The following is a 17,994-nucleotide window of genomic DNA, read 5'->3' on the forward strand; positions in this document are numbered from 1 at the left end:
TAATAATCTACTTTAATTATAAAAATATTATATCTTTTTTCATGAATAATTAATTCCCTTATTTGCTTTTGATACTTATTTGCAACACGCATTGAAACTATCGACAAAACTAATTAGAATATATTTTAAATTCAATATGTTCAAGTTTTGATGAATTCGAATGAGGTGATCATTATATTCTCGTACGTCCATGGATAAGAGAGCATAAGCCTAGGGTTGCTTTCAACAAAAGAGATGCATGTCTTGCCGTGGTGGACAAGAAAGACAAACTAAACTTCATATAATCAAAGAGACAAGTGGGGGAAGATAATTGAGAAATATAGGGAAAAATAGATTTGAGAAAGTGTAACGTTATTTACAGTTTTAAAGTATATAAGCGCTATATAATCATTTTGAAAAATAATGAAATTTACTATTAAATAATTAGTTTTTATTTTTTTTCATGTGAGATTTTTGATTTGAAGTTTATAAAAATTATATTGATTTTTTTATTTTATCTTGAAATTTATATTGAATTTTATGTTTGAATGTTAAATAATAAAACTACTTTGAGTGTTTTATTATATTTGAAATTATATTTTGTTTTTACTTATTAATTTTTGTATTAACTATTCCTAGTGTTTTCTTGAGATATCCTCTGTACTTATTTTGTTATATAAATAATTTCATCTTAATTAATTATTATAATTTTTTTAAATTTTTACATAACATATAATAGACACATCAACTTTTTTTAATAATATTTTATTTAATTTTTAATTTTTATCTCATTTTATTTTTTTTCATCTTTTCTATATAATAAAACTATGCTAATTCTCAGATGAGAATTTTGAATTTTAAAATTAAATATTAAAATATTTTATTTTATTATTATTGTTTTGAGATTTGAAAAAGTAGAAAAAAAAGTTAAATTATTTATTATATTTTGTATAGAGATTTAAAAAAATTGTAATGATAAGATGAAAATTTTGTGTTTGAAATAAAAAATTTTTGTGGTCAAACAGTACTTAAATATTGGTAGGAGAAAGTTTTAGCATTAAATAATCAGTTTTTTTTTTTCCTTCACGTGAGATTTTTTATTTGAAGTTTATAAAAATTATATTGATTTTTATATTTTATCTTGAAATTTATATTGAATTCTATGTTTGAATGTTAAATAAATAATAAAACTACTTTGAGTGTTTTATTATATTTGAAATTATATTTCGTTTTTACTTATTAATTTTTGTATTAACCATTCCCAATGTTTCCTTGAGGTATCATTTGTACTTATTTGGTTATATAAATAATTTCATCTCATCTAATCATTATACTTTTTTTTAAATTTTTACATAAAATATAATAGACACTTCAAATTTTTTTTTTTTAAATTTCATGATAAGAATTATATTAAAAAAATTATATTTTAATAATATTTTATTTAATTTTTAACTTTTATCTTATTTTATCTTTTTCCGTCTTATTTATGTAATTAAACTATGCTAATTCTAAATGTTTGTAGGAGAAAGTTATAGAATAGAGAACCCAAGACAAACATCATGCAATGCGTAATGAGTTGAAGAAAAAAGTAATTTTTAGAAAAATGGTGCAAGGAGAAAGTTCTAGAATTATAGGAAATTAATAGAATTGCATTAAAAATTGGGCTAAAACTTGGGATCCAAGTGGACTGTTCCTGGTCCCCACACGCTTGGCTCTCTTGAACTACTAGAAGATATTTGGACAAGTTAAAAATATATTTTCTTTATTTTAAAATGGAAAGAATATTAATTGTTAATAATTGTGTTTTTTATTTATTTTTAGAGAATTGAATATTTGTTTTCAAATGCTTAAAAACACACAAAATGGATAATTGTTAACAAGTCAACATTTTTCCCGAATTTTCTTATTTAAGCAAAAGAGAAATATCATATCAAATTCATATAATATTTATTTTTTAAATTATATGACAATAAACACTTCATTTATCTTTTTTTTTATTATATTCTAAATTTTAGAATTAAAAGAAAAAATGGAAATGAAAAAGAACTAAACACACTTCCCAATTTTAAATCAAAAGATTGATTTTTTTTGTAATTTTTTTTATATAATCCTATCCAAATGATTAAAAACCACTCAAAGTTCAGGGAATCAACAAAGTAAAAGCGAATTTAGAGAACCATTTTGATAATAAATTGAAACTCAGAGGACTAAACTGCAAACTTCGTTGAGAAGCTAGTTGGACTTGTTTTTGACTAATTTCCGCCTCCATTTAAGTGAGGACCAACTGCTTCATCTCTTATTCTGGCTCGCGCTTAGACTTTGTTGGTTCCACGTAAAATTATGCTTGTTCGCTACTGATATGGATGCGTTGTCTCCGAAATTGCGACCATGGATGAGATTTCATCCGCCGAACGACAAGATCATCGACTTCTTCTTGAGGGCAAAGATCACTGGGAATGATAAGTTAGTCGACTTCATTCCCGAAACTCAGAGTTGCAAATGGGAGCCCTGGAATTTGAAAAGTAAGATACGTTCTCCCCATTCTTATCATCAGAGACCCAGATTCATGTTTTAATTTTTCATGCAAAAGTTTGTGATTCTTTGGCATTAGGAAAATTAGTGATGAAAAGTAGGAAAATCTAGTTGTTTGGATTTTATGTAGTTGTTTGGCTTATTTTTGTATGTTTATTACACTCTGTTTTATTAGCTGGTTTAACCTTTTGGGATGAGAAATGTAACACCAATAAAAAAATTTGGCTCCTCCTCTTCCTTAGCATGACCATTTGGTTTTCTCGAATTTATAGCTTCATTTCTATTTGTTTCTTGATCATATTATTTCTAATTCATTCTTCTTTTCATGTTGTTTTAATTTTTTTTTTTTCCGTCTTTTACTGCATCCTAACTTCTTGTTTGATAAACTTGCATACCGTGCTCGTGTGTTCACTCACTTTAGCCTTTAAACTTTATGCTTAGGCTGGTTAGAGTTACGTTGCCCAAAAACCAACTATCAAGAGTGGTGGTTTTTCTCGCCACTGGATCTGAAGCATCGAAGTGGGAAACGATCGAACAGGGCAACTATTGCTAGGCACTGGAAAGGACAAGAAAATCATGTCTGACTCGGAAGTGATTGGAACGAAAACGTTTCTTGTATTCTATGAGGGGCGTGGTAAAGGCGAGAAAACCAATTGGAAAATTCATGAATACCGCACAACCCTGAAAGAACTCGATGGCACGCATCCCGGTCAGGTTGGTTTAAGTAATTGGTTTGTCATGTTTCTTCTTAATCTTGATTTCTTTGCTGAAATTTGTGCAAGTTTCATTTGTGTGGATTTAAAGACCATTTTTTTGCCAAACTCACGTGGAAGTCCTCTTAAAAAGATGAATTATTCAATTAGCAAGGGGTGTGAAATCTATTAAATTTTTACTTGGGTTCAATGTAATCAGCGAGTTGAGGATTTCTCCATATGTTTCAATTGGTAATTTTAGCTGTTCCTTACTTTAAAGTGGAAGTCTCTTGGTTTATTAGAACAGTTGCATTGTTCTTTTTATTAAAAAAAAAAAAAAAAAAAAAGACGACAAATTCCTCTGTTTCCTTGTTGTCATAGCTCTATCGTTCTGATACACATCTTTACATATCCTTACCATGCAGTTCTTTAATAACCCAATTGGTAGGTATTGATCACCCTGATTCAATTTGTTGATGAACTTTATGCAGCACGCTTTTGTACTCAATCGTTTATCCTATAATCATGGAAAGAGTATTAAAGATCCAAACATTAATGATGCTCGACCTGCTGTTTCATCTCCCGCCACATCCACATTGTTTCTTGAAGAATCAGAGTCTGAGCTACTTCTGGCCCCAGTATTCCCTGCATCAATAGTACAAGCTACTACAACACCCGAAAATTGTGATGAGACAATGTCCGTCACTACAACAGCTGCCGAGTGTGATGACAAACATTTTAGTGCTCGCGCTGCAGGGAATCAATTGGGAGAACTTACCATTACCAATGTGAGAAAAGAATTGAGTTTCAGCTTAAAACAGTTCTCAAAATTCTTTTTTTTTTTTGAAAGTTCAGAAGGGTAGTCGATTTTAAATACTTATCTTATCTATTCATATTTCTTTCATCAGGATGATCTGAAAATAAAAGAAATGATCATTGAGCTGCAGCAAATAGTAGCTTGCGATGTTTTGACGCCTTCAAATTCACTACAAAATAACCTTACTGTTTCATCAGCCACCACAGCTAAATATTCTATAGAAGAAATAGAGTCTACACGAGGTTTGGATTTGGTATCTCCTCAAGAATATTTTGGTGGAAAGACATTGAACACTAGAAATAGTTATAATGCTTGCGCTGCAAGCAATGAAGTGCCTGAAGCAACAGTCAGTGAGGTAAGGCATTGAGTTCCTGCAAATCAATAGCTAGTCAGTTAAATATCTATTTCGATCGTTCATATTCCCATGTCTGGTTGCAGTTTGAGGAAGGCTTGAGCCTGTCTGATCGCCCATCAGAGCCACCAGATTGCAACTTGCCCTCTTGGAATGAGGGCATTCAAAATATGTTTGTCAGTCAAAAGATCCTCACTGTGGTCTCTAATAAGGACAATGGATCATGCACCGGTTCAGGTGCAAAAATGGCCAACAAACCGGTAAGTGGGAGCTATCAAGTACTTTTTTTTATCAATTGATAATTGCAAGTTCAACCGAGAAATTTTGTGTTGGGTTGTCTCAATTTTTAGCTTGAATGGTATGAGCAAAATAGTTATAATGCTGACACTGCAAACAATGAAGTGCTAGAAGCAACAGCCAGTGAGGTAAGGCATTGAATTCCTGCATATCAAGAACTACCGAGTTAAATACTTGTCCCAATCGTTCATGTTCCTATCATCAGGTTGATTTGCATCTCGAGGAAGGAATGTGTATGTTTGATCTCCTACCGAAGCCTCCAGATTGCAACTTGGATATGCCATTCAGCATGCCTTGTCCCGTCACGGACGACTCAAACAACAGCCGTGGGATGGATTTTCAGTATGTCACGAATGACCTTGCCACATATGGCTATGAGTTTCAAGATTTAAAACCTGATTATCTCAATGCGAACTTTCCAAGTACGTTTGGCAGTCAAAAGAATCTTACTTTGGTCTCTATTAAGGACAGTGGATCATGCGATGGTCCAGATGCAAAATTGGCTAATGCACCGGTAAGTGGGAGCTCTCTAAGTACATTTTTTTTTTATAGTTGCAAGTTGAACCCAAAAACAGTGTTGAGTTGTGTCAATTGCAGCTTGAATGGTGTGAGTTGCTAAAATCTTACAGTTGAACTGAATGAGTTTTATATGTCTTATATTTTCAGATTTATTGGTCTTTTGAATCTTAACCTTGCATGGTTCTTGACAGTTTGAGTCAACATTTCAAGATTCTGGAAAGGTCAGGAAACGAAAGGCTTCATCAGAGTTGATAAATCTGGAATCCCACATTGTATGGATGGAAGACTCTTCAAATTAGATCAAGGGATCTAATTGTGATATGTAGTGAAATAGTTTGAGTTAAGATGTTTTATTGGGTCTTGAGAAATGAGAGAGAAAAAGTTTAATAAATAAATTATAATGTTAAAATATTGTATTGCTTTTGCTGTTTTTGTTTGGAAGTTTAGAAAATGTGTAATAATTAGATTAAAAAGTTGGAGATTTGAAACTGAAAAGTGTTTGTATTTAAGTTATGTTATTATGAGAAATTTTGAGATGAGATGAGATGAGATCATCTCACTTCCCAATCAAGCAAATGTTGACATTTTTCACAAGATGAGTGTTAACTACAGCTACAGGCTCAATCCCAACTAAAAAAAAAAAAAAAGCCTACAGGCTCAATCCTAAAATCCCGTAATCTTCATACTTACGCAAGATAATTATTTCCCAACTAGCATCCCAAACCTCAACACATCTTCCTCAGTTGCTATTTCACTTCCATTTCCAACTACGGTATCTAAACAACATATCAACCATTGAACCATAATACCATGTGAATGCTCCTTGGAAATTGTTCAAAAAGGTTTTCTCCTCCTGGACGTGCATTTCCTACAACCAATTTCTAGAAACCTTGCCTCTTTCTTTTTGAATCCCATCCAATGCATAATACTCAAAACAGACAAGATTCTAGATTCTAACATTCCAGCAAAACCTCCATGTGCCCAGACTCGTTAGAGTCTAAAACCCTTTTCTATCGCTTGCACTTTTCCCAGCCATCTTACTCAAGCACAAACTCAATATCCCAAATCCTTTTTCCTATGTTGTAGAGTCTTGAGACTTGACAAAATACAATTCGAATTTCAAAACAGTCCACGAATCATAACATAATGATGCCCTAAAAAAGGGTAGATCCCTGCAAGTTTCATGTATGATATCATGCTGAACTATTATCAAAACCGCTGATAATCATATGGATGATGCCATATGAAATGATTCTCAGAACTTGCTTAATATAAGATTCTTATGGATTTTACCAAATCAAATTATTATCACAAACCTGATTAGAAAAGAAATTCAAAAAAAGGCTTTAATCATCATATGGAACCTGATTAAACAGGGTTCTTCTTCTACTCACAACATATGCATAAATTCAAGATGCATCACCACATATGTGAGCGCGCTCATTTTATTTTTTATTTTTAAAAGAAACGATTAGATCCTTATATCGATGGGTGAAAGTTCTGGAAGAGAGGAGAAAAATTGTAAATAATTAGAAGAAAAAGTAATTCTTAAAAAAAAAAAAAAGATTCTGAGAGGTGAGCTGCCTTCTTTTTTTCTTTTATTCTCATTGCCTGATGAAACTCTTCCAAGTCTCAGGCCTGTTTCTATTTTATTTACTTAGGTTGGGCTGGTAAAACTTACATAAAAGATTATGGCATTTCTCCGGAATCATGTCTTTTTCATAATGCATGCTACCAATTTAGCTTCCCCAACGGTCAACTTCCCCCATGAGCATGCTCCATAACTCCCGGAAATCTTCTACAACACATGACCATTTCTGCAGTGAACTATCCTCGTATTCCTTGCTAAGTGTTAAAGGTAGATAACGTATAAGGCCCTATATTATTTAGGAATGAGATGCTCTTATTCTTTATAATGGTTTCAAATAAAGCTACAATTATATTATTAACTAGTTCTTTTAATGTGTAGGTCAGCTGTGGCTTGGACCTCGATTAGAACAATTTATATGTTATCTTCTAAGTATTAGACGGTCCCGATGAGGATGTCGAGAATTTAAGGAAGGATATTGTGATACCTCATACTAAGTGATAAGCCAAAGCATCGTTAGCAGATGGACAATTCCATAGAATATTTGAATTTCAATGTGATAAGATATTGATTTTTCAAAATTTTTATTCCTAAATTCCAAAGTCATATCTAAGATTTAAAGAAACTCATTTAATAAATTACCTAAAAAACTTGGAGGATGCTCATTCACCTAACTTAAAATGCACCAAAAAATAAAGTAATTTTAAAGATAATGAAATTTACAAGGGAGGAGATATTTCTTTTTTTATAATTTTCAAATTTAGGTGAAGTTTAGATTGTGAGTTGAGATAAAAATTGAAAATTAAATAAAATATTATTAAAATATTAATTTTTATATTATTATTTTTTAAAATTTAAAAATATTGAATTTTTTATTATATTTTATATAAAAAAATTTTAAAAATTTATAATAATTAAATGAGATGAATTAATTTACAGTTAAACGGTGCCTTAAAAGGACGGAAGACTGAAGAGGATGAAAACATGGGGTGTCGCGCACTGGCGGCGGGTGAAACAACCGCTGGTTGAGGAATGGGCCCATGGCCGAAAGTTATGCCTGTAGTACGGATCACTCCTACTTGTAAACCAAAGAAACCCTCTCAACGGCTGGGCCCATAAATCAAAATATACCACATCAGGCCCAATACATTAGGTTCTATTTTCTAATTCTCAAAGGGAAGCATTAGGGTTTCTGCGTTTTGGTATGGACAGACTCGTCACAGCTATATAAGGTCACCAGTCATTTTTGTTTCTAGGGTTTTGCTGCCTCCATTTTCATCGCTTCGCTCAGACTCAGACAGAAACAGAGCGAAAATGAAGACCATTCTCTCGTCGGAGACTATGGATATCCCAGACGGCGTAAAAATCAAGATAAACGCCAAGATCATCGAGGTGGAGGGTCCGCGCGGTAAACTCATTCGCAACTTCAAGCACCTCAATCTAGACTTTGATCTCATTACTGATGAGGCCACTGGCAAGCGAAAGCTGAAGATTGAGGCCTGGTTCGGATCCCGGAAGACATCGGCTGCTATCCGTACTGCTCTCAGCCACGTCGAGAACCTCATCACCGGCGTCACCAAGGGCTACCGTTACAAGATGAGGTTCGTGTACGCTCACTTCCCCATCAACGCTAGCATCACCAACGCTAACAAGTCCATCGAGATCCGTAATTTTTTGGGTGAAAAGAAGGTACCTTTTCGGCAATAGAGTAGTTGGTGTTGTTTAAACTGTTTTCTTGTTTGCTATTAGTCGCCATCTTGTTTGCACTAAGGTGTCTGCTGTGGAAATTGTTTTTTTTAATAAGGTCTATTGTGGAAATTGTTACTATTCGAGGTGTATCAATCTTGCAAGTCTTGTGGATCATATATATTGAGAGTGCATTATTTGTCTTTGTTGAGTTCAATCTAGAACAGGTTGAAGAATTGATGTTGGAGTTATTGTTTTTGATGCTGCTAGGGGGTTTAGATCTAAGTACATTGATGTTAAACTTTAGCTTATTCAGGAGTGAAATGTGGACTTATTGGACATTGTATTTTTTGGTTGTTAGGTAAGAAAAGTGGACATGCTTGATGGAGTGTCCATTCTCCGTTCCGAAAAGGTCAAGGATGAACTAGTTTTAGATGGGAATGACATTGAACTCGTTTCTCGGTCTTGTGCCTTGATAAACCAGGTCTCTCTCTCTCTCTCTCTCTCTCTCTCTCTCTCTCTCTCTCCAAATGGGAACAATCATTTTCATACTATGGTTGCACTTGCTGATCTGCCCTCTATTTTGGGTTTGCAGAAATGTCATGTGAAGAACAAGGATATCCGGAAGTTTCTTGATGGTATCTATGTCAGTGAGAAGGGAACCATCCTTGAGGAGGAGTAATTGCCGGTGGGATAGAAATATTGTCCTAGTTTTTTATTTGGTATTTTTCTTTTAGGCCTTTTGTTCGCATTTTATAAACTTTGAGCATAACATTATGAGCCTGTTTGGAATTTGATCTGCAATTTTGTGTTGTGAAAGTTTCTTGTCGAAATTACCGGTGGTTAATTATGCCGATGTGTGCTTCAAAATCAATTTAGTTTATTTATCCTCCGTATTTTTGTTAAATTGAAATCATAGTTTTTGTGTTCAACTTGAAAATTGTAAAATAGGTCGGTTCTCTTGGAGGCTTGGGTAGCCTGGTGCTTTAGTGTGATACCTATGTGATAAGGATAATGGTAAGTGGTAAATGAGATCCTACATTATTTGGAAAGGAGAAATTCTTGCATTCTATAAGGTTTCAATAGGTTCTAATTGTATTACTGACTTGTCCTTGTGGAGTGTAGGTGAAGTAGTTTAGCCCTTTCATTGAGGTATTATAAATGGTATCAAACTCTATCTCAATTAGAAATGTGAGACTTGAGTCTTATTACCTACAACGGATAGACCTAACGATGTTGGGAATTTAAGGGAGAAGATTGTGATATAAGGGATTTGAGTTGTGCCACATTATTTGGAAAATTTTTGCTTTTATAAGGTTCTAATGAGTATTGCTCTTTATAAGGACGCACGGTACCTCCTTACGTTGTGTGGGACAGATTGGTATCGAGTGCCGTTTACAAAGAAAGCCACCCTGATGTTAGTTTGTTCCGGGTAGACTTTCCTTTGAACATTGGCCCAAAATGTATTCCGAAATGAGACGTTTCCAATCCAACCAACCTCCCCCTCCTCAGGTTGAGGTAATACTAGTTCGAATTCTTCTTCCCGGCTTAAATAATTTTGAAATTAACTGCAAAAAATTTGAATTTATAATTATGGCTCAATCTATATATAACTCAGATCCCCGTTTAATTCAGTCCAACTAAACGAGAAAGTTACTGTCAAAATATTTATAAAATAACTAATAAAAGTATAATTATTTTATCAAAATATTCTCATTTTAAGAACTCTTTTTACAAGTCACAACTACTCTTTGTTGATTTTTGCGTTTAAAAAAATTACTCATTTATTTTTAATGTTGTGATATTTTCTCTCGTACGTGTTTATTCATTATTCATTTTATATTTTATCTTTATTTTATGATTTTTTTAGTTTTTTAATATTTAAGGGTGTTTCTATTAAATTCTTGGAGGGATGCACTACAAATTTTTGAGTAGTTTGACAAGGTGATTGTCAAAATAGAAAATTTGAAGATGATTAGAGACATTTTTTTTTTCCCAATTTGCCAACCGACATTTCTCTTATCTTAACACAGTTGACTAAGTGACGGTACGACATAAATGTTGATATAGTAATTAACGTAAATTACTACTTGTACGATTGAGTTGCATCTCTACTACTTTTTGGATCATAACCATTTTGGACTAGTGTTGTGATCTTAGTTGTTCAATGGATTTTTATGTATGAAGTATGTTTTAAGCATTTGGGATATTTTCAATTTGGTGCATAGTATTGCTAAAGAAAAAATTTATCCGTTGCGAATATTGTATATTATTAGATACATGTTAGGAATATTGCATCTTATATGTCATGAACGGGGGCAGGTAACCTTGTGTTGCATGTTTCGACGTTTCAAATGTCCGTCCGATCCCAAACGGAATTTGGGAGCGTCACACATTCACTGTCCCGAAGCTTAAGCACAAGATCGCAAAAGCTTGCTCTAAGATTCAAGAAAAACCAAACTTTCCAATGGCACTCACGTGGGTTTTTTTTTTCTCCTCTTCCACTGCCTTGATTAAAAAAGAAATGTAAGAAGCCTTTGAAAATTTCTCTTTCATCTTTCTTTGGTTCCTTTTGCTCCAAAATAAAATTCTCAATCGGTAGGAGGCAATATGCATCTCTCCTTAATTATCTTTGAGAGAGAGAGAGAGAGAGAGAGAGAGAGAATTTGTGTGCTAGAATACACCCGTTGGCGTTGTTTACAGTGGCTTTTCATTGGAGGAGATGACTCAAGTTTAATCTTTGGGCATGTTTTCTCTCGGGGATGAACTTTGTAAGGGAAGGAGAGATGGTAATTTTTTCTGAAAGGGTAGAAAGGTTGAAATAAAGGGACAAGGCAGATTAAGAAGAAATAAAATAAAAAATGAAGTAATGAGTAGTAGATGAGTAATTCTTTCTAGAAAGGTAGAAAAGGGATTTAGATTTATGCCGGAGACCGGAGTTTTGTTCTTTATCTTCGTTGTTTTTCTTTTGAAAAATAAAAAATAAATAATACTAACATCAAACTCGTGCACATTTTGAATGCATAAGTTGCCAGTATGTAGCAGGGCTCAAGATGCTAGTAAAGATAGGGTATCTAAATATATATGGATGGTTGGGTGAACCACTTGGTCTAGGGAGTAATAAGTGATTAATGAACGTACACAAATTTTTAATAAAAGACATACAAATTTTATATAGTTCATAATTTTTATATTAAAAAGTTACATGATTTTTATTTATTTAATGTTAGTTTAAAGCCGAGAATAATAACAATACAAATATATATACTGAATTTATTTTATAATATAATTTATTAATCACAATCATTACAATAATGAATAGTTTATATAATAATAAGTAATTAAAGATTAGTTATTATATTTTTCTCTTTCTCCTTAACATATACACATGTATTAGGTGTATAAGATGTGAATCCCCAAGTAAATTACACTTGTATTATACATTTCCTTAACTCATATTATTGAGTATTCCAAATTTAAAAATCTCATATAATACAAATATGTTTAATCAAAGTTTTTTTAATTAATTAATTTATTTATTTTTAATATTAGTAGGATGTAGCTTTCGTTAAGTCATATTCCACACATGGACTTGCTATATATGATGGGCACGTGACAAAGGTTGTGATCCTTGAACTAATCCAGATAGAGTAAATTTGGCCAACAACTTCAAAATATATTTTATGATTTTTATATATATGCTATATATAGAAAAATATTATAGCATAAATTTTATAAAAAGAATGGATGATTTAACTTTATGTTAACCCTGATCAACTCAACCAATAGAAACATAAGAATTTCAACGTATTCTCTATTGATTCTCTTCAGGATGACACAAATTGATGAGGTATAATACAAATATCAAATGACACATATTTTGAATTACCGTTTGTGTTGGACTTTTATTAAATTTTTTGTATGCATCTTTGTTAAAATTATGGATGTTATAAACATCTATTGGATTATATGATATTTCGAACTAATTTTTTATTTTCTCCAATATGTCTTAAATTATTAAGTGAAATCAATCATTTTTATAAAATATATATTATTTTATACAAATAATCATTTCATAAAACTAAATAAACGTGCTTTGCACGTTGCTTCCATCTAGTATATAAAATACATATATGTTTTCAGCAATGCACGTGTATATCGTTTTTGCCTTCTCAATTGGATTGCTTATGTATTTTATTTTATTTTTTAATACCTTTTTATTTAATAGTTAAGAAAGTGACTATTAGTATATTAGTATTTTTTTATTTTTAAAAATTTTTTAAACATATTTTAAAAAGTTTGAAACCAAAAAAAAAAAAAAAATTACAATTTGCACTAACGGCACAGCAATTGAGAAAATTTAAATTTTAAATTTTTCGGTTTCGATTTGGTATGGTTTTACATGTGTTATTCGGTTTTGGATTTTTTATAGGGTTGTTTAGGTTTTTTAATCCAAACGAATAATTTTTTTTAGCCAATATGATAGAGCCCAACACATTATTTTCAGCTCATAACATCATACATATAACTAATTAACCAAATAATTTTAAAAACAATAATTATAAACCAAAACATACAAAATAATAACGCATGTTTTGCTAGCAAATGAGTTTCCTTTTTTGCTTGTCTTTGCACATATTGCACTTTATAGGTCAAACTTGCCTTGAGATTTCACCATAGTTACTCCACTAGAACTTACCCTTCCATGTCTTATACTGTGATTCAAATTCCCACTTTCTCTATCTTTCTGATGGGGTATGGCTGCATCCCTAATAGACAACTTCCCTAGCTCCATAACTCTAGAAAATATTCTCTACACATGATCATTTCTACAGTGGACTATGCAATACCCCTTACTAAATAATAAAAGTAAGTGGTATATGACATCTCATTTTGCTTGAGAATGAGAAGTTTTTACTTTTTATAGTGGTACAGATTATGTAATTTCAATTGAATCATTGACTAATCATTTTAAAATATATGACATAGGAGGCGGCCTCCCTTGAGGCAGTTTATATGACATTATCTAAGTAGACAATTTCACAGAAGATTTAAATTTCAAAGTGATAAGATATTGATTTTTCAAACTATTTATCATTAAATTGCAAAGTAGTATTTAAGATTTAAATAAACTCATTAAATAAATTACCTTAGAATGCACCAAAGAAGTCAAGTATTTTTAAAGATAATGAAATTTATTTGTTTTTTCATTCAATTTTCAAATTTAAAGAGGGTGGACACGGATGAATACAATGTACATGGGGTGTGGGCCGTGTGGCGGCGGGTGAAAGAACCGCTAGTTGAGGAATGGGCCGAGGGCTGAAAGTCATGCATTAGGGCCCATATATCAAAATACCACATCAGGCCCAATACATTAGGCTCTAATTCTCAATTAGGGTTTCTACGTCTTTGTATAGACTCGTCACTGCGATATAAAGTCATCAGTCATTGTTGTTTCTAGGGTTTTTGCCTCCATTTTCTTCGCCTCGCTCAGACTCAGAGAGCAACAGAGCGAAAATGAAGACCATTCTCTCGTCGGAGACTATGGATATCCCAGACGGCGTAAAAATCAAGATAAACGCCAAGATCATCGAGGTGGAGGGTCCGCGCGGTAAACTCATCCGCAACTTCAAGCACCTCAATCTAGACTTTGATCTCATCACTAACGAGGCTGGCAAGAGAAAGCTGAAGATTGAGGCCTGGTTCGGATCCCGGAAGACCTCTGCGGCGATCCGTACTGCTCTCAGCCACGTCGAGAACCTCATCACCGGCGTCACCAAGGGCTACCGGTACAAGATGAGGTTCGTGTACGCTCACTTCCCCATCAACGCTAGCATCACCAACGCTAACAAGTCCATCGAGATCCGTAATTTTTTGGGTGAAAAGAAGGTACATTTTTGGCAATTGTGAAATGGATTTGTATTCTTTTAAGGTTTTTTCGTTTGGTTCGTTTTGATTTTGATGCTTGTTGATTTTTTTTTCCATGTCATCTGTCTTGTTTATATACGAATGGTTTGTTTGATCTGTGAGAAGTAATAACGATAGTCGAACCTTACTTCATTATTTGGTTTGATGTATTAGATTGTTGGTGTATATTGATTCTTAACTGGAAGAATTATTTCATAGTTCACCTGTCCATGATAGAGCTTTAAGTTGGGGCTTTATTTATTTATTTATTTTTTATCTCTATGTTAATGTAGAATATTGATTGCTGTTTTATTTAACTAATATCATGGATATTTATAGTCTCCATTTATGTTTTACAAGTTGTGTATTTTTTATTAAAATTATATTTGTGGTTGTACTTGTGTTGATGCATGCACAAGGTCTGGAGCTATTGTACTTACATTCCACCAATACCGATTGGTTAGGATACTGTTTTGGAGTCTCCGTTCTTGTGTCAAAATTGTCCTTTTCAGCCCTTCCAGTTGCTCTGGAATATTGGATTACTATAAATTAGGTGTTTGCAGCTCCTTTTAATTTTTCTAATGTTTTTGCTCGACGGTTCAGTTGACATTGTGTCCCTTTTTACCCTATGCCTTCTCTCAATTTTTTTTTTGGATATGGTGGCTTTGGATGTTCTTTTTGCTGTCTTTAAACATCACTTATTCTTTATTACTTGATAAAAAGGAATTGTAATAGAATAATAGAGTAGATGAAGTCAATTTGTCATTTTGGTAACTCGTTGTTGCATGCTCTGGATGAGGTTTATACTAAGCGTGGATGCCTGTGTATTTGCATAGAAAACACAAAAAAATGGTGGGGGAATTAAAATAGAGCAATTGGTATTGTTTTAGGTGCTGTTTTCTTGTGTCGTATTGTTCACTATCTGGTTTTCACTATTTTGATTATTGTGGAAAGTGTTGATATTTGAGGTGTTTCTATCTTGCAAGTCTTGTAGATCATACAGTGCATTATTGTCTTTTGTTGAGTTTAATCTAGAAGAGGTTAAGTCTTGGTATTCTAGTTGTCGTTTTGAATGTTGCTAGGGTGTAGGTTTAAATACCTTGATGTCAAACTTTGGCTTTTTCATTTGTGAAATGAGGACTTCATTGAACTTTGTATACTTTTTGTTGGTTTTGTTTAACGTACTGTTTTCTTGTTCTTATTGTTCACTATCTTGTTTGCACTATTGTGGCTAAGGGGGGAATTGTAACTTTTCTACAATGATCTATTTTGTAATTATTGTAGATAATATATTTTTGGAGTGCATTGTTTTCTTTTTTGAGTTGCTATCTGAACAGATTGATGAATTGATGTACTAGTTGTCGTTTTCCATGTCGGTAAGTACATGGATGTTTAACTTTTAGTTAATCAACCGTTTAGCGAGGACTTCATTGCATTATGTGTTTTTTGGGTGTGCCAGGTAAGAAAAGTGGACATGCTTGATGGGGTGTCAATTCTCCGTTCTGAAAAGGTCAAGGATGAGCTAGTATTAGATGGGAATGACATTGAACTCGTATCTCGGTCTTGTGCCTTGATAAACCAGGTCTCTCTCTCTCTCTCTCTCTCTCTCTCTCTCTCTCTCTCTCTATATATATATATATATATATACATATTCTCCCTTCTTCCTTCGTAATACATGTTGTCTGCAGTTGTTGATCTGTAATCGTTTTTGGTTTTGCAGAAATGTCACGTAAAGAACAAGGATATCCGAAAGTTTCTTGATGGTATCTATGTCAGTGAGAAGGGAACCATCTTTGAGGAGGAGTAATTGATGCTTGAATAGGATATTCAATTTAGTTTTGGCATTAGATGACTTTTGTTCTTTTTTCATCAGCAACTATGTGGACAAGTTTGAGTTTGTTTGAAATTGGATCATACAATTTTGTATCGTGAAAGTTTCAATTCTAATTTAGCCGTGGTTACTGCAATATGTACTCTTCAATTAAGACAATATTTGCTTCATGTTTTGTTTGTTTGTTCTTGGTAATTCTCCTAAAATTTGGATACTTTGCAGTTTTAGTATGATTGTGGACAAGGTTGTATTGAAGACATGACTGTTTCGGTTACAGGAAGGGTGATGATGCATTTACAACTCTTTTACTTTTGTTTTGTTATTTTTTCTCTTTTTGCTATTTGAATTTGGATTTAAAATCTTAGAACATGGCATTCTTGCATAATTTAGAAAAAAATAAATTCAATTCACCAACGTAATCATGCAATTTAATTAAAAATAAATTTGATTTTATAAAAATTGACATTCTTTGCTGATTGAGTCATTTTTTTTTTTTTAGATTATGCAAAAAGGTCGTTTTGAAAATTTTAAGTAAGATTTAAATAATAAAAAGAAAAAAAAAATAACTGGATAGTAAACTAGTAATAAAAGTGGTGTAAGCTATTATTATTCTGAAATACAATATTACACGATGTAATTAAGAGGACAGAGGCGCTTTTATTTTTATCATGTCAGTGACAATGAATAACGCACTTCACATTAACAGGTTACAGCTTATAACTCTCTTGAGAAAGGATCGACGTACAAGTCTTTTAACAATTATGTTTTAACAACCATTACAATTAGTGTTCTTTTAAACCATTGCTAGCGTTTCTCTCTTGGGAAATAATAGTCATAACTCTTTGAAAAGTTTTACTCATCATCCTTGTATCACCTCTACTAATTATTTTGTTAGTCAATTGTTAGTAATTATGGGTCAACACCAATAAGAATTTAGCATGTGTGCATCATATTTTAAATTAGAAAAATTCGGAAATAATATAAAAAACATAAAAAGTCATTTTAAAACTTTAAAAGAAATCTAACAAACAAATCTCTTATGTAAAATGAATATCATTTTTAGAACATAATTTCAATTTAAACAAATTTTTAGGGAAATGGATTTTGCAATGGCCCTAGTTGAGAGAGAAGTCTCTCTCTCTAGAGACCACCACCAAATCAAAACCTGTGCAGAGGGAGCTCCATCCTCCCTCCTTCTTATCCTTTCTAATTTTCTTTTTTACTCTTCTATTTCTGCCGCTATGTGCAGTTTTTCTGGGTCTGAGGCCATCAAACAGGTCTAACTGTTATACTCTTAGGGTGGTGCATGACTCTTACGTGCCGTCACAGTAACTTTGTTTGTAATTTTTTCTTTTAAGGTTAAAAATGTAGATTTATACCTTTCTAAGATATAATTCATTTTTTTCTATATATCTTTAATTTCTGTTATGTCTTTTGTTTTAGAAAGGAAAAAAACACATCATCTCTTGGACTTTTATCTATAGAGTGTGTCCTCTACTCCGTCTTAGACAGAGTACTGTATTTGTTAACTCTATATTGGACAGAGTTGTACTGTCTCTCAGACGGTGGTCTGTAGAGATTTGTAATATGGACTAGTCCATGTCAGTCATAATTATGTATTGAGAAGCTATTAATTCTATAGTTGGTTTGTAATGTATGTTTCAGATCAAAGTTGTGATATCTATTATTAATGAATATAGTTATATAAAAAAACAAATTTTTAGGATTTTATGTTGAATTAAAAAAATTAAAAGAACTTCTAAAAATCTTTTCAATCTTATTTCTTTAACTCAT

The 17,994-nt window shown here is 32.4% G+C and overlaps 2 protein-coding genes across 2 annotated transcripts; both read left to right on the plus strand.

Annotated features, from left to right (window-relative positions):
- Nucleotides 1-7,979: 7,979 nt before the first annotated feature.
- LOC122311958 (60S ribosomal protein L9-like) lies at nucleotides 7,980-9,281 on the plus strand. Its single transcript, XM_043126756.1, has 3 exons — nucleotides 7,980-8,465; nucleotides 8,824-8,946; nucleotides 9,058-9,281. Exons 1-3 carry the CDS (start codon nucleotides 8,091-8,093, stop codon nucleotides 9,142-9,144), a joined length of 585 nt encoding a protein of 194 aa, XP_042982690.1. The 5' UTR covers nucleotides 7,980-8,090; the 3' UTR covers nucleotides 9,145-9,281.
- Nucleotides 9,282-13,922: 4,641 nt separating this feature from the next.
- On the plus strand, nucleotides 13,923-16,246 carry LOC122310557 (60S ribosomal protein L9-like). Its single transcript, XM_043124533.1, has 3 exons — nucleotides 13,923-14,351; nucleotides 15,829-15,951; nucleotides 16,090-16,246. The coding sequence occupies exons 1-3, from the start codon at nucleotides 13,980-13,982 to the stop codon at nucleotides 16,174-16,176; spliced, it is 582 nt and encodes a 193-aa protein (XP_042980467.1). The 5' UTR covers nucleotides 13,923-13,979; the 3' UTR covers nucleotides 16,177-16,246.
- The last annotated feature ends 1,748 nt before the right edge of the window (nucleotides 16,247-17,994 follow it).

Source organism: Carya illinoinensis, chromosome 5 (genome assembly GCF_018687715.1).
Source record: "Carya illinoinensis cultivar Pawnee chromosome 5, C.illinoinensisPawnee_v1, whole genome shotgun sequence".
NCBI lineage: Eukaryota > Viridiplantae > Streptophyta > Magnoliopsida > Fagales > Juglandaceae > Carya > Carya illinoinensis.